Source organism: Brachyhypopomus gauderio, chromosome 13 (assembly GCF_052324685.1).
Source record: "Brachyhypopomus gauderio isolate BG-103 chromosome 13, BGAUD_0.2, whole genome shotgun sequence".
NCBI lineage: Eukaryota > Metazoa > Chordata > Actinopteri > Gymnotiformes > Hypopomidae > Brachyhypopomus > Brachyhypopomus gauderio.
The window spans coordinates 11,873,155-11,898,321 of NC_135223.1; the positions used below are offsets into that span (position 1 = coordinate 11,873,155).

The following is a 25,167-nucleotide window of genomic DNA, read 5'->3' on the forward strand; positions in this document are numbered from 1 at the left end:
CTCAGGCTCTACCGACACAAGTGAATGAGTGAGTGTGTGTGTGTGTGTGTGTGCTGGAGGGAGGATTCTTTACATTTGTCATTAAAGTGACTTGCAAAGGCAAGTGACTCTGTTCTGTGACGGTCTGGTTAACTGTCTCTCTGTCTATCTCTCTGTTTCTCTCTCTATCTCTCACTTTCTCTGTCTTTGCGTCTGTCTCTCATTCACTTCAGTTCAGTTCAATCGTGCTTTTTTGGCATGACAAATATCCATATTTGTATTACCAAAGTCATAGAAAACACAACAACAATACTACAACTGCCACCAATAACAGTGATAACAATATTATGCTACAGTAACACAAATTTTATTGCCAGTATTTCTTCCACCATTACTTCTATATCTGATGATGATAATAATAATTAATAAATAATACAATAGTAACACAGCAATGTATAATAATAGTAACCTTGGCAAGCTTTATCTGGTAACGGATGGTCACTCTGTCTCGTTCTCTCTCTCTCTCATTCGCTCTATATATCTATCTCTCTGTCTCATTCTCTGTCTTTATATATCTCTCTCATTCTATCTATATTTCTATCTCTCTCTCTATGTCAAACATGTTGCTCCAGCAACAGGATGCGTTTCCTGAGAGGAAAACAGACACAGTAGAATTCAAGCACCCCTTCTCTCTTTCTACATCTCTCTTTCTCTCACTCTGTCTTCTCTCTCTCTTTCTCTCTCTCTCTCTCTCTCTCTCTCTCTTTCGTGCTCTGTTAGACAGTGCCCTGTCGTTCAGTGTACTGTATAGTGCGTGTTATCAGACAGTTGTCCTGCTATGTGGTGTGTTCTGTGTGGTGTGTGTTATCAGACAGTTGTCTTGCTATGTGGTGTGTTCTGTGTGGTGTGTGTTATCAGACAGGTGTCCAGCTATGTGGTGTGTTCTGTGTGGTGTGTGTTATCAGACAGTTGTCCTACTGTCTGGTGTGTTCTGTGTGGTGTGTGTTATCAGACAGTTGTACTGCTGTATGGTGTGTTCTGTGTGGTGTTTGTTATCAGACAGTTGTCTTGCTATGTGGTGTGTTCTGTGTGGTGTGTGTTATCAGACAGTTGCCCTACTGTCTGGTGTGTTCTGCTGAACGCTGTGATTTTCTGGACCCCTCGTTTCTCTGCTCTTCTTTCTACCCGAGCTCAGAGCCCCCAAACATTCCGGGAATTTCCTGTTGCCTAGCTCTAATAAACAGGCCACATCTGTATCTACTAAAGGAGAGAGAGGGGGAGAGAGTGTGGATAAGGGGATGGGGGTGTTTTGGGGTTAAATACAGAACAGATGGGGATGTTTTGTGGTGAGAGTTATGCTGATGTGATATAAAATGGAGCACAGAGGGAAGAACAGAGTTAGAGTTGGGTGACCGAGAGGTAAATGCTAAGGAGGGGTTAGAGTCTGGGGAGGAGTGAGCATGCTGGGAGAGGTATTCTGGGATCTGGAGGAGGAGTCTAGGGTGGAGTGGGGGGACTGGGGACCGGGTCATTCCTGACATAGTTGGAGGCAGCCAGTTATTAACTGGAATGAAAGCAACGCCAGAAGGGGAGAGAAAGGTGTAGCCTCACTACCACTGACCCTACAGTTCAGCTCCAACACCTCACCACACCATCACACTGCCCACAGCAGCCTGTCCTGCACACCCAAGTTGCTTTCATTGCCATGTAATGCATATGGACACCTGGATGTCCCCGACCTTACTTATCATACCTATGCTTATCATTAAATTGGTCTTGGTACATTTCTATATATATATGTGTGTGTGTGTGTGTGTGTGTGTGTGTTCCAGTGAAGCCGTGTGGGAGAACATGGCTCAGATGTGTGTGAAGAGTCGCCGTCTGGATGTGGCGCATGTGTGTTTGGGGAATATGGGTAACGCGCGGGCAGCACGTGCACTGAGGGAGGCGAAGAAAGAACCGGAACTGGAAGCCCGCACTGCCATCCTCGCTACGCAGCTTGGCATGCTGGTCAGACTCATGCACTACACACACACACACACACACACACACACATTCACACACGCTACATTACACAACATATACTATATACACTACACACACACTCCCAATACACACACATTCTACACAGACAACCTACACAGACAATTGCACTACAAATACATGCTACACACACAAATGCATACCACGCACACACTCTATGCACAGCTTATACTGGTAAACTGCAAACTTTCTCCTCTCCTTCCCTCTCTGTCTCTCCCTCCTTCTCTCCCTTTCTCTCTCTCTGTCTCCTCCTCTCTTCTTCCTTCCCTCCTTCTGCCCCATCTCTTCCTTCCTCTCTACTTCTCTTTCCTCCTTCCCTCCCTCCCTCTCTCTCTCCCTCCTTCTTTTGCTCTCTCCATCCTCCCTCCCTCTCTCTCTCCCTCCTTCTTTTGCTCCCTCCATCCTCCCCTCCTCCCTCTTCCCTGCTGTAGGAGGAAGCTGAGCAGTTGCTCCGCTCATGTGGGCGCTTTGATCTGCTGAATAAGTTTTATCAGGCAGCAGGTAAGTGGCAGCAGGCGGTGGAGACGGCAGAGACCCACGATCGTATCCACCTGCGCACCACCTACTACAACTACGCCCAACACCTGGAGGCCACAGCCGACAAGACCCTTGCACTGGCTTAGTGAGCATTTGCGCACACACACACACACACACACACACACACACACACACACACACACACACACACACACACACACACACACACACACACACACACACACACACACACACATTAACTAACAAATATACATGCACACATACACAAATATACACAATGGTGCACAAACACACACTAATATACATATATAAATACATATAAATATATACACATGTTCACACACGAATATATACATGGATGCCCAAACCCATACATATACATGCATTTTCACACACACACGCACACAAAATTTCAAAAATGATCCAGTCACAGTTGCATGCTAAGGAATGTATATAATAACAGCAGTGTCTTCTACTTGTAAACTAACAGCCTACTTTGTGTAAAATAACAGTCTACTCTATGTGTATAATGACAGCAGTGTCTTCTCTATGTAAACTAACAGTGTATTCTATGTATGTAATAACAGCAGTGTCTATGTGTATAACAGTGTACTCTATATGTATAATAACAGTACTCTCCCCTCTGTCTACAGTTACGAGCGGTCTGACACACACAGGTTTGAGGTTCCTCGCATGCTGATGGAGGACATTGTGTCTTTGGAGATCTACATCAATAAGATGAAAGACAAGTGAGTACTGTGCTGTAATTGGTTCTGGAACCTGGAATGCTCTTCCCTGATTGGACTTAGCCCTCTGTTTTCTCTGACATGGTTGAACAGAAGCCTATTTAAGTGGTGGGGTCATTATCTGGAAAGCCAATCAGACATGGAGTCTGCATTGCGTTACTATGACTACGCGCAGGACTACCTTTCTCAAGTGCGTGTGCACTGCTACCTGCGGAACATCCAGAAGGTAAAATGCATCAAACTGGCCCTTGAAGACATAACATGTAACACGTTTCAGTAGGGGAAGAGATAACATGTAACACGTTTCAGTAGGGGAAGATATAACATGTAACACGTTTCAGTAAGGGAATAGATAACATGTAACATGTTTCAGTAAGGGAATAGATAACATGTAACACGTTTCAGTAGGGGAAGACATAACATGTAACACGTTTCGGTAGGGGAAGAGATAACATGTAACACGTTTCAGTAAGGGAATAAATAACATGTAACACGTTTCAGTAGGGGAATAGATAACATGTAACATGTTTCAGTAAGGGAATAGATAACAGGTAACACGTTTCAGTAGGGGAAGAGATAACGTAACATGTTTCAGTAAGGGAATAAATAACATGTAACACGTTTCAGTAGGGGAATCGATAACAGGTAACACGTTTCATTAAGGGAATAGATAACATGTAACACGTTTCAGTAGGGGAATAGATAACGTAACACGTTTCAGTAAGGGAATAGATAACATGTAACACATTTCATTAGGGGAAGAGATAGCATATTATATGTTTCATATGTTTCAGTAGAGGAAGAGATAACATAACATATCAATAAGGGGAAGAGATAGCATGTAATACGTTTCTATAGAGGAAGTGATAGCATGTAGCACATTTCAGTGGGGAAGAGATAACATGTTTCTATGAGGAGAAGAGAAAGCATGTAACACATTTCAGTAGTAGGGAAGCAACAGCTTGTAAATTGTTTCAGTGGTAGGAAAGAGATAGCATGTAACACACACGGGAGGGCCGAGACTACGCCTCTCTGGTAATAACTGTCCTCCATGTGAGGTGTTAGTTTGCAATGTAAATTGCTCATGGTGGGAGACTTGGTGAAAACAAGTGTAGAGTTTAAAGGGTGTGTCCAGCACAACACTACAATACCTGTGTCCAGGACAACACTATAATACCTGTGTCCAGCACAACACTACCATACCTGTGCCCAGGACAACACTATAATACCTGTGTCCAGCACAACACTATAATACCTGTGTCCAGCACAACACTACCATACCAGTGTCCAGCACAACACTACAATACCTGTGTCCAGCATTAGTCTGTAGTATGTGTGTCAGCACAACACTACAGTGCCTGTATCCACTCAGTTTTTTTTTCCCAGGCCAGTGAAATTGCCAACAGCACAGGCAACCGGGCTGCGTCCTATCACGTGGCCCGGCAGTACGAGAGCCAGGAGATGATCAGCCAATCGGTGCATTTCTACACGCGTGCGCAGGCCTACAACAACGCCATCCGACTCTGTAAGGAGAACAACATGGATGAACAACTGATGAACCTGGCATTGCTTAGCAACCCTGAAGACATGATGGACACAGCCTGCTACTATGAGGAGAAAGGAGTGCACATGGACCGCGCAGTAATGCTGTATCACAAGGTAACACACACTCATACTCACACTCACACACACCCTCATATACACATTCACACACGCCCCATATATATGCACATTCAAACATACACACCCATACCCCTATATACACATTAATACATGCCCCATATATATACACATTCTTCAAGCATACACATTCATACATGCCCTATATATACACATATTCAACCATTCAACCACTCTATCTACACTTCTCACACACACAGGTACTTTCTCAATTACAAATATAGGCAAAAATAATATATTGATTTAAGTGTAATAACAGTGTTATAAATAATATATATTTATAACATTTATATTTTATTTTATTTATATATTTATATTTATAAAATATTTTACCTAACCTTTCCCTTAGATACTATATGTGATAAGTCAACATAAAAAGTGCTATAAGGATATATTTTAGTTTAGGAAGCAAATAGTTCTGATTTTGTTGCCTAGGATAATCAAAATCAATCATAAGTCAGTACAGCAAATAGGTTATACATAAGTTATTGAATGACTTTTTTTAACAGGAGACCCAAATGTCAAGCTGCTTTTAGCGCCACTCAGTGGTGGGAAGTAGTCACATCACCCTTTACTGAAGACGCAAGCTCCCTTCTGTCTCTTAGGGAGGAGAGGGGAGCTGCCAACCCTGCTGGTAGTGAGTTCATCTCTCAGAGTTCAGCAGAGGTCAAGCACTTTAGCTATAGGAGTCGGGTCATGACAGTCATGCTTATAAAATAATTATTACCTCAAATTTACTCAAAATTATTATCTCAAACCATAAAGCTAAATAGTAAGAGCACTTCTCTTTTGTCTGTCCTACATTGACTGCCTTGAAATCTCTCTCATTTACTGTCTCTGCTTCTCTCTTCCTCTATCAGCATATAATTTCTCACTCTGTGTGTGTGTGTGTGTGTGTGTGTGTGTGTGTCCACTCTGCCTTTAGGCCGGCCATGTTTCTAAGGCTCTGGAACTGGCTTTTGCCACAGAGCAGTTTGGGGCGTTGCAGCTGATTGCAGAGGACCTGAATGAGAACAGCGACCCCGTCCTCTTGGCGCGCTGCTCTGATTTCTTCATTAAACACGCGCAGTACCAGAAAGCTGTGGAACTGCTGGTGGCTGCCAAGAAGGTACACACGCATATGTTTACACACACACACATGCACACATGTACACATACACACACACACACACATGCACACACAAAAACACGTGCATAAACATATATACACGTACAACCCCCGCTCACCCCCCCCAACTCAAACATACAATTATGTTTCATTGTGTGTATCTGTATGTGTGTGTTTAGTATCCTGAGGCCCTACAGTTGTGTTTGGACCAGAATTTGACCATCACAGAGGATATTGCTGAGAGCATGACCGTGTCCCGAGGCTCCACCCATCTGTTAGAGGCGGAGCGTAAAGAACTGCTGGAGCAAATCGCAGACTGCTGCATGCGCCAGGGCAATTATCACCTAGCAACCAAGAAATACACACAAGCTGGTAAAAAGACAAAGGTATGACATAAACACACACGTTAATACTGGGTCAACACTCCCAGTAACACACAGGATTGTAAATAAACATCTAACAATTAATGTATTCTGTAGTTTGTAGTAGTTTATGATAGTCCTGGTGTTTCTATAATACTGTCAGAATGAACAGACTGTACATTTCTGCCCTGCAGGTCCATTATAGGCTGTGTGATGTATTGTCCTGTCTCTTTTGCTCACTGTGATGTCCTGTCTTGTGTGTGTGGTGTGTCCTGTGGCAGGCGATGCGGGCGCTCCTGAAGTCGGGCGACACAGAGAAGATTGTATTTTTCGCAGGTGTGTCTCGGCAGAAGGACATCTATGTGCTGGCAGCTAACTACCTACAGTCTCTGGACTGGCGGAAAGATCCAGAGATCATGAAGAATATCATTGGCTTCTACACCAAAGGACGAGCCCTGGACCTCCTGGCTGGTTTCTATGAGGCCTGTGCACAGGTGAGTGTGTGTGTGTGTTGGCTTTGTTTATTTGTATTTGTTTGACCTCCCATGCAATATCAAGTGAAGCAATTAATTTCTGCTTATGTGTGTGCATGTCTGTGTGCATGTATGTGTGTGTGTGCGTGTGTGTGCGTGCCTGCACACAGGTGGAGATTGATGACTATCAGAACTATGAGAAGGCGCTGGGTGCTCTGACGGAGGCGTGTAAGTGTCTGTCTAAAGCGAAGAGCCGCAGTGAAGGAGACACAGAAGAACGACTTACAGAGCTCACACAGCGGACCACGCTCATCCGCAGGTTCATACAGGCACGCAGGTAACACACACACCAGACCACGCTCATCCGCAGGTTCATACAGGCACGCAGGTAACACACACACACCAGACCACGCTCATCCGCAGGTTCATACAGGCACGCAGGTAACACACACACCAGACCACGCTCATCCGCAGGTTCATACAGGCACGCAGGTAACACACACACCAGACCACGCTCATCCGCAGGTTCATACAGGCACGCAGGTAACACACACACCAGACCACGCTCATCCGCAGGTTCATACAGGCACGCAGGTAACACACACACACCAGACCACGCTCATCCGCAGGTTCATACAGGCACGCAGGTAACACACACACCGGACCACGCTCATCCGCAGGTTCATACAGGCACGCAGGTAACACACACACCAGACCACGCTCATCCGCAGGTTCATACAGGCACGCAGGTAACACACACACACCGGACCACGCTCATCCGCAGGTTCATACAGGCACGCAGGTAACACACACACCGGACCACGCTCATCCGCAGGTTCATACAGGCACGCAGGTAACACACACACCAGACCACGCTCATCCGCAGGTTCATACAGGCACGCAGGTAACACACACACCAGACCACGCTCATCCGCAGGTTCATACAGGCACGCAGGTAACACACACACCAGACCACGCTCATCCGCAGGTTCATACAGGCACGCAGGTAACACACACACCGGACCACGCTCATCCGCAGGTTCATACAGGCACGCAGGTAACACACACACCAGACCACGCTCATCCGCAGGTTCATACAGGCACGCAGGTAACACACACACCGGACCACGCTCATCCGCAGGTTCATACAGGCACGCAGGTAACACACACACCAGACCACGCTCATCCGCAGGTTCATACAGGCACGCAGATAACACACACACCAGACCACGCTCATCCGCAGGGTCATACAGGCACGCAGGTAACACACACACACCAGACCACGCTCACCCGCAGGTTCATACAGGCACGCAGGTAACACACACACCAGACCACGCTCATCCGCAGGTTCATACAGGCACGCAGGTAACACACACACACCAGACCACGCTCATCCGCAGGTTCATACAGGCACGCAGGTAACACACACACCGGACCACACTCATCCGCAGGTTCATACAGGCACGCAGGTAACACACACACCAGACCACGCTCATCCGCAGGTTCATACAGGCACGCAGGTAACACACACACCGGACCACGCTCATCCGCAGGTTCATACAGGCACGCAGGTAACACACACACCAGACCACGCTCATCCGCAGGTTCATACAGGCACGCAGGTAACACACACACCAGACCACGCTCATCCGCAGGTTCATACAGGCACGCAGGTAACACACACACACCAGACCACGCTCATCCGCCGGTTCATACAGGCACGCAGGTAACACACACACCAGACCACGCTCATCTGCAGGTTCATACAGGCACGCAGGTAACACACACACCAGACCACGCTCATCCGCAGGTTCATACAGGCACGCAGGTAACACACACACACCGGACCACGCTCATCCGCAGGTTCATACAGGCACGCAGGTAACACACACACCGGACCACGCTCATCCGCAGGTTCATACAGGCACGCAGGTAACACACACACCAGACCACGCTCATCCGCAGGTTCATACAGGCACGCAGGTAACACACACACCAGACCACGCTCATCCGCAGGTTCATACAGGCACGCAGGTAACACACACACCGGACCACGCTCATCCGCAGGTTCATACAGGCACGCAGGTAACACACACACCAGACCACGCTCATCCGCAGGTTCATACAGGCACGCAGATAACACACACACCAGACCACGCTCATCCGCAGGGTCATACAGGCACGCAGGTAACACACACACACCAGACCACGCTCACCCGCAGGTTCATACAGGCACGCAGGTAACACACACACCAGACCACGCTCATCCGCAGGTTCATACAGGCACGCAGGTAACACACACACACCAGACCACGCTCATCCGCAGGTTCATACAGGCACGCAGGTAACACACACAGTGGACACAGGAAAGCCCAGAATGTAACAGAAACACACATCTTAAAAAGAGCAAAGCACTGGCTATTTTTCTGATGTGTGTGTGTCCGCGCGTGTGCGCGTCTGTGTGTGTGCGCGCACGCGTGCGTGTGTGTGTGTATACACAGGTTGTATGAGGAAGACCCGTCTGGAGCTGTACAGGAGTGTGAGTCTCTGTTGGAGGAGCCGGACCTGGACCCTGCAGTGCGGGTTGGGGATGTGTTTGGCTTCCTCATAGAGCACCACTGTCAGCAGGGCAGCCTCCAGAAGGTGAGCAGGACCATGTACTGGGTGTGGGGCTGGAGTCCCCCTGTGTGGGGTTTGTGTGTCTGATGGAAAAGCACATTTTATGCTTTTACCTGAATAATAAAAGTAACCAAAAGATTGTTTGTTTGTATGTGTATGTGTTTGTGTGTGTTTGTGTGTGTGTTTGAACGTGTGTGTGTGTGTTTGTGTTTGTGTGTGTGTGTGTGTGTGTGTGTGTGTGTGTGTGTGTGTGTGTGTGTGTGTGTGTGTGTGTGTGTGTGTGTGTGTGTGTGTATGTTGCAGGCTTGGGCCAGGGTGGAGGAGCTAAAGCGTCTGTACCCTACAGTAAACATGAGTGTGTATGTGAGCCCGCACAGTCTGGAGATTCTACAGAGTGCTGGAGTTCGCCTCAACCTGGCAGAGACCACACACACACATCGTGACACAGATGGTACATACACCCACAGTGACGGAGAGGACGAAGATGAAGTGGAGGAAGATGAAAATCTGAACAACTGAGGAGGGCCACAATATATTTATATAATATCTGTGTATTCCAAACCACGCACAGTCATATATGCATGAATACAGTGATACCAGGTCTGCTGGTCTGTCATGTATCACATCTAATTAATGAGACATTAATTAGAGAACATTACATGATAGTGTATCAGGGTTGGTGTAATGTTAATCTGCAGGTTGCCTTAATTACAGTGACCATTGTTTATGCCTTCAGTAATGGAGAATGGAGACTCCAGTCACTACCCAAGTACAGTCTCTCACACACACACACACACACACACACACACACACACACACACACACACACACACACACACACACACACACACACACACACACACACACACACACACACACACTAAGGTTTGAGAGCTGTGTATGTCTTATTTGACAATTATTATTTTAGTTTAATTCAGTTTTATACATTTATGACCACACAAGTTTAACATTTTGTATATCTTGTACAGCATTTAGAGTTTAATAAAGCAAAATTCTATTCAGTGTATCTTGTTACAATTATTCTCATTACTGAGAAATATACTCAGCACAGCAACTATTCGTCATCACACTCTTATGTAACACTCTTATATAATGCTCTCGTTATTCAAAGTATATGGCGAACACAGTTCCAACCGCGAGTAGGTGTTGGATCTCGTGTCTCAGAGTGAGGAAGGTGTCTTTTTCATCGTCCCACAGCGCACGGCTGACACATATCACTCCCTGGCCTCGCTTCTCGACGACATCAACTCGACCCACGACACGGTCAAACCCCTGAGTTTCGATGAAGGCCTTCATATCATCGGCGACCTTTTAATTTTTTTATTTGCCTTTATTTAACCAGGTTAGTCCCTTGAGGTACAAGATCTCTTTTACAAGGGAGACCTGGCCAAGATAGACCGAGCAGCAGTACAAATTACAACATTCCAAAGTACTTTCCAGAATCTCAAACAATCTCACATAAAATCAATTAAAACACACAAACACATGATCTGGACCCGACTGGTCAGGGTCTTAAATCTGCTCAAAGAATCAGTGTCCTTAATTTTTATATCCTTCTGTAACAAGTTCCACGTGTATGGAGCAGCAAAGCTAAAGGCAGTCTTTCCCGGCTCACTCAAGTTGCAAAAACTCACTCAAACAAAGTCTGAGCAAACCCTGCCTTCTATTTAAAATACAGGATAAATAATTAGGCAGATTACCAATTAGCACTTTATAAATAAAAATATACCAATGTAGAAGTCGTACCTGCAACAAAGTCCAATTCACTTTTGTATACAACAAACAATGATGGGTAAGTGGTTGGCAGTTTGTTATAAAACGCAAAGCACTGTGATACACACTGTCCAGTATGCTCAAACAGTACACAGGAGCATGCATATACAAAGTATCTCCACAATCTATTACAGGCATAAATGTTGATTCAACTAACCTCTTTTTTACAGTAAAAGAAAAACAAGATTTATTTCTGTAATAAAATGTCATATATGCACCTTCAATCATGCACAATCACTGTCTCTCACACCACACAGACAGACACATACCTAAGGTGTTCTTCAACTACACAGACACACAAACAGAGACACACACTATGCACACACCGTATACACATTGTACACATCTTCATAAACACAACATGGATACACGCACACACTGCACACACTATAATACACACCTTCACACACACAACACAACGTTACACACACGCACACACACACACTAATACACAATACTCACCATATACAACCTATACACCATAAACACTACACAAAGTCATACACATTTTTCCAACAAATTTTCATAAACACCACATGCATTCCCACACACCACACACAGCTTAATACACACTAGACTCTACACACACTACTCAAATATTGGTCCCAGGCAGGGTATTGACCTTATGCGTCCTCACTCATTAGTCATAGTCATATTAACCTTAGTCAGAACAGAGCACACCTTTTCAAGCCCTCTGGTATGTCCTTCAGGAAATTCAAATCTAGTTTTTATGTATTCGTCCACGTGTGAACTTAAGACAACGGTAGTCAAAACATGGACGCATACAGTTCCTGACTATACAAGTCATTGGCAAAGTTACAACTCTCACAAGTCTCGCACCTGTGTACATGGCAACGCGCCACTGTTTGTGGAGACGCCACGAATGTCCACGAATTGTACATTAAGATTAATACAGGTTTAAAGAATGGATGCGGAGAAAAGGGAGAATTCACTGAAAGAGCTTTACGAACAAATGCGTTTATTGACCGACGAGAACGTAAGATGTTTTATGTTTGCTTGTTAAAAAGTAATATAACGAATTTTGCTAGAATACTGAATGAAGACTAGTGTCGTTACTACAAAAAAATACTCAAGTAAATTTTTAATTATTGCAGTATTACCATTATTTAGCGAGTATTCAGACCCATCTAGCTCTTTTTAGGGGGGTATGTCATTTCGCGACTACTTTTAGGACAGCAAATAGCTGCTTTCCTTAGTGAGGAGTTGGCAACACGTAGTCATCTAGGTTAGTGATGTTGAGAATGTGCTGCACATAATGTACTTTATAGTTGCATGTAACTAGCCAGATAGTCGGCTAACTAGATATATGACTAACGCAGTTTGCTCCATAGTTATGTACAAAAATGAAGAGAAAATGTGATATATCGCACTTCTTAAACAAATAATAAAGACTCATGCAGAAAGTCAGCCAGAAAATTCAGTTATGGCGAACTGGTACAATACAAAAAAAAAACACCTGTGTATTGATGTGCATGCAGACACTTCAGTCCTCCCCCAAAACTCCGCCAGTATTTGACTCAGCAACTGGATTCCGCAAGAAAGTGACTAAAAAATAGGGAGGGATTTACAATTAATGCACAATTAATGCATCTGGATTTACAATTAATGCACAATTAATGCATCTGGATTTACAATTAATGCACAATTAATGCATCTGGATTTACAATTAATGCACAATTAATGCATCTGGATTTACAATTAATGCACAATTAATGCACAGTCTGAGCAGAATAAACAAGCAAGAAAACGTTTTGCAAGAATAATATTGATAATTGATTCATTATTATGATTGATAGTTGATAATATTGTAAAGCAAATAATTCAAAAGTGAAACCATTGAATGGTAATCATTTATTAATCTTTTTATAAAGGAAAACTGTAAAATGTTGATTAATATTCAATGTTTACTTGATTCTTAAATGCACCATAAGTAAAGTAATTGACCCCTCTAACAGAACTACTAGTGCCAGTCTGGCCCCCCCAGTTCAGATGGTCAGGAACCTTCACTGCTGTAGTCTGTTTTAAAAGCATAGACAGCGCGTGATGTGCAGGTGCAGCTGCGTGACAGGAGCGAACGGCTGTTCAGCACGTTGGGATCCGTGCAGGACGACGTGACCAGTGACCTATCCGCCCAACTAGTACAGAGTGAAGAGGAGAAACTGAAGGTGGGCTCTGATACGTGTGGGGTGGGTGTGGCTGTGTGGATGTGTTACTGAAGGTGGGCTCTGATACGTGTGGGGTGGGTGTGGCTGTGTGGATGTGTTACTGAAGGTGGGCTCTGATACGTGTGGGGCTGTGTGTGGCTGTGTGGATGTGTTACTGAAGGTGGGCTCTGATACGTGTGTGGGGCTGTGTGTGGCTGTGTGGATGTGTTACTGAAGGTGGGCTCTGATACGTGTGGGGTGGGTGTGACTGTGTGGATATGTTACTGAAGGTGGGCTCTGATACGTGTGGGGTGGGTGTGACTGTGTGGATGTGTTACTGAAGGTGGGCTCTGATACGTGTGGGGTGGGAGTGGCTGTGTGGATGTGTTAATGAAAGGGGCTCTGATATGTGTGGGGCTGGGTGTGGCTGTGTGGATGTGTTCCTGTTCAAGATAAAAAGGTCTGTGTGTTAGATCTCCAGAGACCTTGTGGATGTGCGAATTGAAGCCAACAAAATGAGAGAAAAGTATGAAACAGAGATATTTGAGCTGAAAAATAAGGTAAGATACACACATTTGAAGAGCTGATGAGGAACTGGTGGAGGAGCGTCCTCTCTATTCATTCCTGCCCCCCCCCCCCCCCCCCCCCCCCCCCCCTCAGATGCTGTGTCAGGAGGCGGTGGTCTCATCACTGGAGGCAGATCAAAGGAGGTCCAAGGCGGAGGCAGAGTCTGCGTTGGCACGGTTACGGATTGCAGAGGATAATGAGAAAGACGTGGTGGAGGAGTACAGATCTCTGAAGAGCAACTTCCTGTTTCTGAGAGACGCACTGGATGGAGAGATCACACACTCACATGAGCTGAGCAAAGAGCTTTTGGCCCTTGCACACACACATGACACACTCCTGCGTGAACGTGAACGTTCACACAAGCACAAACTCGAGGTGGAGAGAGTGCAAGCACTCCTCACCAGGGTGGCCCACAGCAGGGTGGATGTAAGTTGCATTATGTGGGCATCTTCCACACACACACACACACACACACACACACACACACACACACACAGCACTATACATGCATCTTCTACACACACTTCTACACACACACAGCACTTTATGTGTGTGTGTCAGCCTACGCTCAGTGTTCCCTTTGAACCAAACCCATAATGCTTAGCTCTGAATCCCACATGTCGAGTTATTTTCTCCATAATTTCTTGTTATTTGGTAAATTATACTACTCAGCCTCTCCTTGGTCTTCCCCATGGTTCCCTCACTTTCTTTTTTGTTGTTAAGCCAAACCTTGGTCCTTTAAACACGTCTTAAAATGTCCTCAAAATCTGGTTCCGCTCCTCATAACAACAAAGCAAACAGGTCTCCCAGCCCGACTGGAGTCTAACCGAGACTAGCCTTTCACAAAATTACTAATTACGTTTTACGTCTAATTACGTCTAATTACGTTTTAGAAAAAAAAAGGTTAAAATTCCTTACTAAATATTTCCATTTCGGCCTGTGAGATTGGGTGACGAACACCTCTGGAGACGGGCAGTGATGTCACTTCCTGGATAAGTACTTTCCCTTTTCTCGTGGGGTTCCCACTTTGCCCAGCCCTGCCAGGTATTTTTTCCCTCGGGGAGCGTCCTCGAAGATCAGTCACTGTCTCTCCGGGGTGCCTCTTTTGACCCTCGTTCGTAACGCCAATTTGTCGTGAAATTTCCTGAAAATAGATGAGGACTCAGACGTGGTTAAAAGAGAGTTTTATTACAAAAGTTAAAAAGCATGAGAGTCTCGTCTAGAACAAGAACTCTTAGGAGAGAGGGCAGTCCTATCTCCTTTATACAGTTTTAGCAGGCTGAGTTGTTATCACATATTTACAGTCTACAGTACAGTTCCTCCTAATATGGAGCTTTCCTGTCTCTGCACATTCCTCTGACACAGGTTACAATATATACACACATACAGAAGTACATGATTACATACTGAATCACACTATTCAGAATTACGTACTAAATTATAATGTTCTTTTGTAATCTTAACTGACATTAGCAATATGGTATAATTTCTCTCACAATGTGTTTGGATGTGTGGGTGGAGGAAATAGAAAAGATGAAAAAGCTTTGACACACACACTATATGTAACATGTCTCACACATCCACACTCCCTTGTGCACATGTCTGTACATCACATCTCTCTCCCTCTTTCTCTCACACAGGAAGTCACACACTGTCTTTCTACTACATGCACTCTGACCCCCTGTGTGTTTGGTTTCAGCCAGAGGAGCTGGTCCGAGCACAAGATGGTGCCATCAAGCAAACAGATGTTCAGCCTGTGAGAGCACCTGCGTTATCATGCGTGTAGCATGTTTGTATGTGTGCCTGTGTGTCTATCTGTATGTTTTAGTGCCTGTTATCAGGATGATTGTCTTTCCACACATGTATTCTGTATATTAGACTTACTACGGACGTCCAGACATTCTGTGACCAAGATCTTGGTGATGTGTCTGTTTGGTATCTTAACATTGTGTGTGTGTCATGTGTTGTGAACATTGCTGGTGTGGTTATATGCTTAACATGATGTCTGTGTGTGTGTATGTTTGTGTGTGTGCTTCGATGGGTGTGTGTGCGGGTGTTCGGATGTGTGGGTGTGTGTGTGCTTCGATGGGTGTGTGGGTGGGTGTGTGTGTTTTTATCATTCATAGCAGGCTCAGAATGAACTGAGGAAGGAAATAGAGATGATGAGAAAAAGCTATGAAGAAATGCAACAGCAATTAGAGGAGAAAATGTGAGCATGTTTGTTTGAGCAAGAGTGTGAGCGAGTCTACACAGCAGTCTGTATGTCTACATGGCAGTCTGTATGTATGTCTACACCAGACCTGGGCATTGTATGGCCCACGGGCCACATCTGGCCCTCTGACTATCTGACCAGCCTGTGTGAGATCGAAATTAGAAGTTAAAAGTAAATGTGTGACTGACATCTATTACACTGTCATAGGTGCATGAAATAAAACTACACTGCTTTTATTTTGAAGACAGCCGATTTGTTACATTTGCGTTTGGCCAGTCAGTTCACTCTTGCTCCTTCACTCAAATGTGTCTGTGAATGTGTTGGACATCTTTCAAGAAATTACCTCGTAGCTCTACATGTGAGCTAGCAGTAAAAAAGAAAGACTGATACAGAATGCACTTTTAACAAGGAATGGACTTCTAAATATTTATTTTAATACAATTTTACAAATTATATAATAATATAATTCTGTCCTCCACATTTTCACTGTTTCATTGTAATGTTTCATTTGCTGTATACAGTATATTTGTGTAGTGCAGAACTGAATTAAGTATATTAGTCTAGCACTCTAAAACCAGTCCAGTTTTCTTGTGGCCCTTGGGAAAATTGATTGCTCACCCTTGGTCTACATGGTAGTCTGTGTGTGTACATGTTAGTATGCATGTATATCTACATGGTAAGTTTGTATGTGACTGCAGGACTTTACTCAGCCCAAACCCTAGTGTCCAGAGAGGCTGTTCACACAGGCAGTGAACAGTTTCTGAGTGACATGCATGTTCACGTGACAGGTATGGTCATGTGACAGGTATGGTCATGTGATGTGCAAGGTCATGTGAAACTCAGTCTTGCTGTGGCCTTCCTGCTCTGTAGGCAAATAAAAACAATACAAACTGTGTGTGTGTGTGTGTGTGTGTGTGTGTGTGTGTGTGTGTGTGTGCGTGTGTGTGTGTGTGCGTGTGTGCGTGTGTGCGTGTGTGTGTGTGTGTGTGTGTGGGATCTCTCTCTGACTCAGTGTGGCGATGGGAAAGGAACAGCAGGAGAGTACGAGAGCTCTCCGTAACACACAACAGGAGCTGGCACAGCAGTCGGCCGTGAGCATGCACACACACACACACACACACACACACACACACACACACACACACACACACACACACACACACACACATGCGCAAACACAGTATACACAAGGCTTTGAGAGGGGATTTGTGAGGGGATTTGTGAGGGCATGCCCCCCCCCCCCTCCCAGGTGAAAAAGATACTAACCCCTGACCCCAGGCAAAACAGCCTTCTTCCCTGTACATTCCTTTTCGATCAGTTTTGTTATATATCATCAGGTAAGATATATATTATTGATATTTTAATTCTGTCTATAAACAAAGTCTTCAAGCCATTTCACAATCAGGGCAAAGCATTATTTCATTAACACCCCTCTCACACACTTTTGCCTTCACAGTCAACCTAGCCACACTCACACACCAACCTCACCACATACAATAACCATAGAATAACACATTTTCTGACTGCAGTAACAGTGGCACACCACCAAGGACCACTATCCTCTTGTCTTTGTGTGGCAGCAGTAGCAGTGATGAACCACCAGGGAGCACTGTCCTCCCACCTGAGTGTGACTGCAGTAGCAGTGACACACCACTTTCTGTATTTTTGATGAGGACCTACTTTTAGTAGCAGTAGTTTAGCATTTGATAAGAAACCCTTTCTTTTCTTTTTACTGCTTTTATTGTTCATTTTGGAGAAGTGTAAATCTATGGAATATCTGCTTTTAAAGTGTATACACAGTGTAACTAGTGTGTGTGTGTGTGTGTGTGTGTGTGTGTGTGCGTGTGCGTGTGCGTGTGCGTGTGCGTGTGCGTGTGCGTGTGTGTGTGTGTGTGTGTGTGTGTGTGTGTGTGTGTGAAGACTCTTATAATGTCTCAGTTCCAGCTGGGTCAGGTGGAAGCTGACAACTCTAAACTACAGAATCACCTGAAGGAGCTCAACCAGGAATACAGAGCCCGACTTGTACACTACATACATGACATTACGGTACACACATACACACACACATACACACACACACACATATCCCAACTTGTACAATACATACATTAAAGTAAAAGTCAAATGTATTTATATAGTGCTTTTTACAACACATGTCACAAAGCAGCTTTACAATTGTATGCGTCCAAGCCAAAGGCAACAGTGGCAAGAAAAATCTCCCTAAGATGGTAGGAATTAGGAAACCTAGAGAGGACCAAGACTCAGAAGGGAACCCATCCTCCATTGGGCAGCCCATTAGCACAAGTCCATATTTGTGGTCAAAAGGTGGTTCTATAATTATAGTTATGGTTCTAGTTCCCCGGCCAAGTAGTCACAGTCCCTTCAGTGCAGATGGTGAGCCTCAGGTAGGAGCTAGCATCAGCACGTCCTCTCGCGGCAATGGCACAACCAACCCCGGCATCAGTAAATCCATCGGCAAGCCAGACCATCTCCCAGGTGCTTGTAGGTGCTTGCATGCAATTGTCTTAGGTAGAAGCATGCAAAAAGATAGACAATACAGGTTGAGTGTGTGAACATCAATTTAAACAACCATTGATTTAAACATACATAGCTCACGTGCCAGTAATTAGCATGTGGCTCCGGCAGTTATAGCAGCATAACTAAAGGGAGGGGTTCAGAGGTGACTACAGTCATGAGGGCTCACTGAGACATTGCTTTCCAGTCAAATCATTGTCACAAATAGAGTGATGCCATGACACAGCTGGATGACGGCATCAACATCTCAGATTACCAGAAATCTCAACGTCTTGGGGCTCCCGAGCCCCACACCTTACAAGGGGAATGAATATTAACTGAAGAATTGATTAAATAGGTGAGTCTTAAGTCTAGATTTAAAGATTGGAACTGTGTCAGAATCTCGGATTGGAGCTGGAAGGCTGTTCCATAATTGAGGGGCTTTAAAGGAGAAAGCTCTACCTCCGGCTGTAGTCTTACTAATTTTTGGAACTAGGAGAAATCCTGCATTTTGGGAGTGCAAAGGGCGAGATGGGTTGTAGTAAGCAATGATCAACATTACATTACGGTACACACACACACACACACACACACACACACACACACACACAGATCCCGACTTGTACACTACATGCATAACATTACGGTACACACAGATCCCAACTTGTACACTACATGCATAACATTACGGTACACACATACACACAGATCCCAACTTGTACACTACATGCACAACATTATGATATATACGGACACACACACACAAAGCCTGATTTGTTTAGAATTGTATCACATATCACAACACAACAGCACAAGAGACACAATTACACAACACCAGACACACACTCTGACCCTAGATCATATTTCCAACAACACATAGACACTACACACGGATCTCCACATACACAGGACATAAGTCAGAAATGATGAGCTTTTGCTGCTGTGTGTGTGTGTATGGGTTGTATTTATATATCTTTGCATGCGTGTGTGTGTGTGTGTACTTGCTCAGGAGTGTGTGCAGGCTGTGGGCGACAATAGTGTGCGGCTGAAGGAGTTTGTTGACTCTATGCTGAAGGAGGTGCGGGAGTCGTATCACTCCAGAGAGGAACAGCTAACTACTGCTGTACGGACGTACCGCAAACGCCTCCACAAGCTGAGAAACACACACCAGCTACTGCTCACTGCATACAGGTTAATAACAAACACAAACACACACACACACACACATCCAGAGTAGCAAGTACAGAATGGTTGAATTCTATTTCCCAGAATGCAGCGAGAGCAGATCCTGTCTCACACTGATCTTGCTCTGGAGCCGGGGCCACCGGAGGCGGACTTCAGCCCTGTGGAGGCGGAGCTTACAGGAGAGACAGAGAGGGAACTACAGAAGTTGAGACAGGATAAAGCTCGACTGGAGACCCAGCTAAAAGTTGTGCATGAACAGGTGTGTGTGTGTGTGTGTGTGTGTGTGTGTGTGTGTGTGTGTGTGTGTGTGTGTGTGTGTGTGTGTGTGTGTGTGTGTGTGTGTGTGTGTGTGTGTGTGTGTATGTTTGAAAACATTGTTGATCATTGCTTTCTGTGTGTTCAGGTTGCAGTATTGTCCCAACCATCTCAGAGGTCAGTGTCCTCATTTCTGCCAAAAATAATTGTTTCCTGAATGTACTGAAGTGTTTGCTAAATGTTTCTGAAATGTTGAGCAGAGCAGGACTGACTGAGGAGATGTGGGGTGACATTAGGAAACAACTCAGAGAAATCACCAATGCTACACAGGTAACCATGGTGACATGACCACTGTCCAAAATTTACCCATAGCAATAACTGTCCCAGCCCTCCACATGTAACAACAGCAACAGTCATGTTATCATAGCACCACCCAGTAACAATACTTAAATGAAACTCCATGAAAGAAACACTCCTGCAGGAAGCCCATGAGAGGGAGCGTGTGCAGCTCATCACCAGGACAACAGTTGCTGAGGAGCAGGTGTCTGAGTTACAAGAATATGTGGACAATCACCTGGGCAGGTAAATGGTGTCACTCATAATGCTACATATAGGACAGCCTCAGATGACAAGTAATATAGTGTGTGTGTGTGTGTGTGTGTGTGTATGCCTAGGTATAAATTGGAAATCACTTGGTTACGGAGGAGACTGCTGGGATTAGAGTCAGGCAGATCACAGAGTGCAGAGCTCCCTAAGCTCCACCCCCTACGCAAGTCACTTAAAAAGACCAGCCATGAAATATAGTTCATTGGTCAAATAAGTTACGTCACTAAAAACTACTACTGAATTTTAGTATCACTGACTGATCTAGACCACTTTTGTGATTTGGTTTAATCACAGAATTGATGTAAAATAACATTATTACTCCTGCATGATTTGGAAGTTACATACTGAATCACATATCCTATTGAAAATAAAGAAAATCTCTTTCTGGACACATAGCTGTGTATATGCCTGTTTGCATGTGCATGCATATATGTGTTTGTGTTTGTGTGTGTGTGTGTGTGTGTGTGTGTGTGTGTGTGTGTGTGTGTGTGTGTGTGTGTGTGTGTGTGCCTGTTTGCGTGTGTACGCACACAATCACGCCTGGGCATGCATGTGTGTAAGTGTGGAGTGAGACCGAAACATTATGCAGGTCCTCTTGAGAAACTATGTGTGGAATGTTTGTAAAGCTCATGTCAATTTCACGAGCCATTGAGCAAAAAAATCACCAAAACTGTGTGATGTCATTTATGAGTGACATCATCACACACAGCTGGTATATAATTCTGTAAACACACACACTAATTATTCGTTTTATTTTGTTTTACTGGATAATCTGATTATGTTCAGAAAAGGTTCAGAGCAGAAAAGCATCCAGACAGCCTGTGGTGTGAGGACGCATCAGTAGAGCACAACACTGGCAGAATATCTGATCCAACAGATGTGTGACTAATACATGAGGAAAATGTTATCACACCCATTACTCCTGCACACACACACACACACACGCACACACACACACTCACACACACACAACCAAATGCTTCGTCTCGCAGAGACACACACACACACACACCCTACCCACTGCTCCTTCATACACACACACACACACATACACTCTCACACTGCCTACTTCTACATCACTACTTCACACTCACTACTCACTGCTTATTCATACACACACACACACACACACACACACACACACAACTGTCCTACACAAACACACACACTACACAGGTACTGTGAGGGCTGAGAGTACGAGAGGCATCCATTTAATAATCAGGTGGTGGGGTGGGTTGGTGATGAAAGAGCTGATGCTGCTGGTGAAGATGATGGTGCTGATGGTACTGAAGGTGATGGGGGTGATGGGGGTGATGGCGATAATAATAATTATGCTGGTGCTGATGGGGTTTGTGATTATAGTGGAGGTGAAGGTGGAGGTGGTTAGTTACATCTAACAGCTAAATTAAAGTAAGCTACAGAATGCTTTGACGAAATGTGCTCTTTTTCGGAGTCCATTTGGAACTAGAGGCTATGTGCTTTACTGGTGTCAGTGGAGATGGACACAGCCTTAGTCACCAGGGAGGCAAGTGTGGGTTTATAGCTATGGAGATTCGCTAAGGGCCTTTGGGTTTGCAGGTGTCATGGGCTGAATTCAGCACAGATGAACGGCGATGACTACCTGATAATTCTTGTGAACAGCGTGAAAGGTAACGGATTCTCAGAATATATTGTGATATGAGTGGACAAGGCCCTAGTCCTTACGGTTTGGTGCAGGATATCAGATATCTCAGTGTCAGTATAATCACATCTCATGGTGAGAGCACGGTGCTAGTAACACCATGGTCATGGGTTTGAGCCTGGTATCTATGCTATATTTGTTGAGAGCTGCTCCTTTGATCTACACATGACCAGACCCTTGACCACACCCCTGTCCACGCTCCTTGGCCAGACCCCTGACAGCAGTGTAATTCCAGAGAATGACAAAAAAATGTCATCAGAAAGCTGGAATAAATAAATGTGAAACTTTTTCTGTGTGAGGAAGTACAAAACACTTCCCCTGCCTGGACTTGGAAAAGTCTGATTTTATGAAGGCTCCAGGCTGACGAGTGTGTGTGTGTGCTTTAGAGAGTGTGAGAGAACGTAGAGGAGGTGAAGTGTGTGTGACAGTGTGTAGGTAGTAAAGAGTGTGAGAATGTGGGTAGGTGGTTAGAGAGTGTGTGAGAGTGTGTAGGTGGTAAAGGGTAAAGCATGTGAGAGTTTGTGTAGGGAGTAAACTGTGAGTGTGTAGTTTTGAAAGAATGCACCAGAGTGTGAGTAGATGGTAGAGAGTGTGTGAGAAAGTGATTGAGAGTGTATGAGAGAGAGATGAACTGTGGGAGAAAGCAGGTTTGGTGAGTGTGGTGAACCCCTGGGACTGAGAGTGGTTGGGCAGTGTTTGGGATCTGCACAGGCACGTCATCCTCACATCAGCCGCACAACTGGGGCGGACCTGAGCCCGAGCACAGCTGAAGAAAGCTGAGCATCACAGTACATTTAATCATCACAGTACATTTAATCATCACAGAACATTTAAGCATCACGGTACATTTAATCATCACAGTACATTTAATCATCACAGTACATTTAATCATCACAGTACATTTAATCATCACAGTGCATTTAAACATCACAGAACATTTAAGCATCACGGTACATTTAAGCATCACGGTACATTTAAGCATTATGGTGAATTTAAGCAATACAGTGAATTTATGAAGTGGCCACACATGAATGAGAACAAAGTCACCATTCGGCAGGCTGCATGTCCACAGCCTCACCACCAAACACATATACACAGCATACAAGGGGTACGTTCTGGTTACTTACATTTCTAAATATAGGTATTCTACTCTAGTGTGGGACAAAATGGAGGATTTTAAACCTATGTAGATGTATAAATCTTTTATACAGTTAGAAGAGTGTAAATGTGAAGGGCTGTCAGGTTGAGTCCATGTTCCAGGGCTGTTGGGTTGAGTCTGGTTATCTGCAGCTTCTGGCCATGGGCCAAAGTGCCTAATAGCATTACAGTTCAAAGCAAAACTCAAGCCACAGTATTAGAAAAATGTCAGACTCAACAAAAAGCACTGACGTGATGGCCTTCTCCATACAGCTGACAGCCCATAATGCAGGCCTCTATGTTACCGTGGAGACACTGGAATGTATACAGTGTGACAGAGGCGATGGGAATATCGGAATTGAAGTATGTGGAACAGTGGGAAAACTTGGAACTGAATGAGATTTTCCGGCTGGGAATTGGGGTACAGCACAGAAAGGAAACACATCACACTTAGACACACACACACACACACACAAACACACACACACACACACACACACACACACACACACACACACACACACACACACACACACACACACACACACACACACACACACACACACACACAGTGCAGACGTGAGGCTCCCAGCCATAGGGCTTTGTTTTTTTTCCCTCAGTAATGCTTAGCTGATACCGGCTTAATGAACTTTGGTGTGTGTGTGTGTGTGTGTGTGTGTGTGTGTGTGTGTGTGTGTGTGTGTGTGTGTGTGTGTGTGTGTGTGTGTGTGTGTGTGTGTGTGTGTGTGTGTGTGTGTGTGTATGTGTATGTGTGTGTAATTGGAACAGACAGGCCTTGTGAACAGGAGTGGAATTTATGGGAACAGAAGGAGGGAGCGAGACAGAGGAGAGGGGGAGAAAGTGACAAAGGAGAAAAACGAAAGAATTCCGTCTCCGTGAGAGAGGAACTCCAGACACACTGAGAGAGGAATTCCAGCTCACAGACACACTGATTCTCTAATTATCAAATTAATGCAAGTGTGAAGGGAGTGAAAAGGCTGAGACAATGAGGAGAAGCCCTGTTTTTGTGGCAGTGTTCATCTCCCACTCAGTGTTCAGTTCTGGCTCAGTGTTCATCTCCCACTCAGTGTTCAGTTCTGGCTCAGTGTTCATCTCCCACTCAGTGTTCAGTTCTGGCTCAGTGTTCATCTCCCACTCAGTGTTCAGTTCTGGCTCAGTGTTCATCTCCCACTCAGTGTTCAGTTCTGGCTCAGTGTTCATCTCCCACTCAGTGTTCAGTTCTGGCTCAGTGTTCATCTCCCACTCAGTGTTTATTTCCCACTCAGTGTTTATTTCCTACTCAGTGTTCATCTCCCACTCAGTGTTCAGTTCTGGCTCAGTGTTCATCTCCCATTCAGTGTTCAGTTCTGGCTCAGTGTTCATCTCCCACTCAGTGTTCAGTTCTGGCTCAGTGTTCATCTCCCACTCAGTGTTTATTTCCCACTCAGTTTTTATTTCCCACTCAGTGTTCATCTCCCACTCAGTGTTAATCTCCCATTCAGTGTTCATCTCCCTCTCAGTATTCAGCCATCGCTAAGTGTTC

General features: G+C 44.8%; 2 protein-coding genes across 4 annotated transcripts in view; both read left to right on the forward strand.

Annotated features, from left to right (window-relative positions):
• The window catches only part of ift140 (intraflagellar transport 140 homolog (Chlamydomonas)), a 44,506-nt gene extending 33,971 nt beyond the window's left edge, over positions 1 to 10,535 (forward strand). For 2 of the 3 annotated variants that reach the window (XM_076970926.1, XM_076970928.1), the window contains 11 exons: positions 1,812 to 1,989; positions 2,454 to 2,644; positions 3,174 to 3,269; positions 3,360 to 3,492; positions 4,653 to 4,925; positions 5,872 to 6,054; positions 6,234 to 6,440; positions 6,698 to 6,910; positions 7,060 to 7,226; positions 9,391 to 9,532; positions 9,812 to 10,535. In XM_076970926.1, the coding sequence (XP_076827041.1) occupies positions 1,812 to 1,989; positions 2,454 to 2,644; positions 3,174 to 3,269; positions 3,360 to 3,492; positions 4,653 to 4,925; positions 5,872 to 6,054; positions 6,234 to 6,440; positions 6,698 to 6,910; positions 7,060 to 7,226; positions 9,391 to 9,532; positions 9,812 to 10,027 (1,999 nt within the window). In that variant the 3' untranslated portion in view covers positions 10,028 to 10,535. The remainder of the gene's footprint in view (positions 1 to 1,811; positions 1,990 to 2,453; positions 2,645 to 3,173; positions 3,270 to 3,359; positions 3,493 to 4,652; positions 4,926 to 5,871; positions 6,055 to 6,233; positions 6,441 to 6,697; positions 6,911 to 7,059; positions 7,227 to 9,390; positions 9,533 to 9,811) is intronic. The other variant, XM_076970927.1, reaches the window with a different exon arrangement.
• A 1,530-nt stretch (positions 10,536 to 12,065) lies between these two features.
• ccdc78 (coiled-coil domain containing 78) lies at positions 12,066 to 21,141 on the forward strand. The gene is made up of 14 exons (XM_076970929.1): positions 12,066 to 12,299; positions 13,375 to 13,488; positions 13,941 to 14,027; positions 14,128 to 14,460; positions 15,734 to 15,790; positions 16,161 to 16,243; positions 17,259 to 17,337; positions 18,167 to 18,292; positions 19,770 to 19,951; positions 20,030 to 20,204; positions 20,349 to 20,377; positions 20,461 to 20,530; positions 20,682 to 20,782; positions 20,875 to 21,141. Exons 1-14 carry the CDS (start codon positions 12,228 to 12,230, stop codon positions 21,002 to 21,004), a joined length of 1,638 nt encoding a protein of 545 aa, XP_076827044.1. The 5' UTR covers positions 12,066 to 12,227; the 3' UTR covers positions 21,005 to 21,141.
• The last annotated feature ends 4,026 nt before the right edge of the window (positions 21,142 to 25,167 follow it).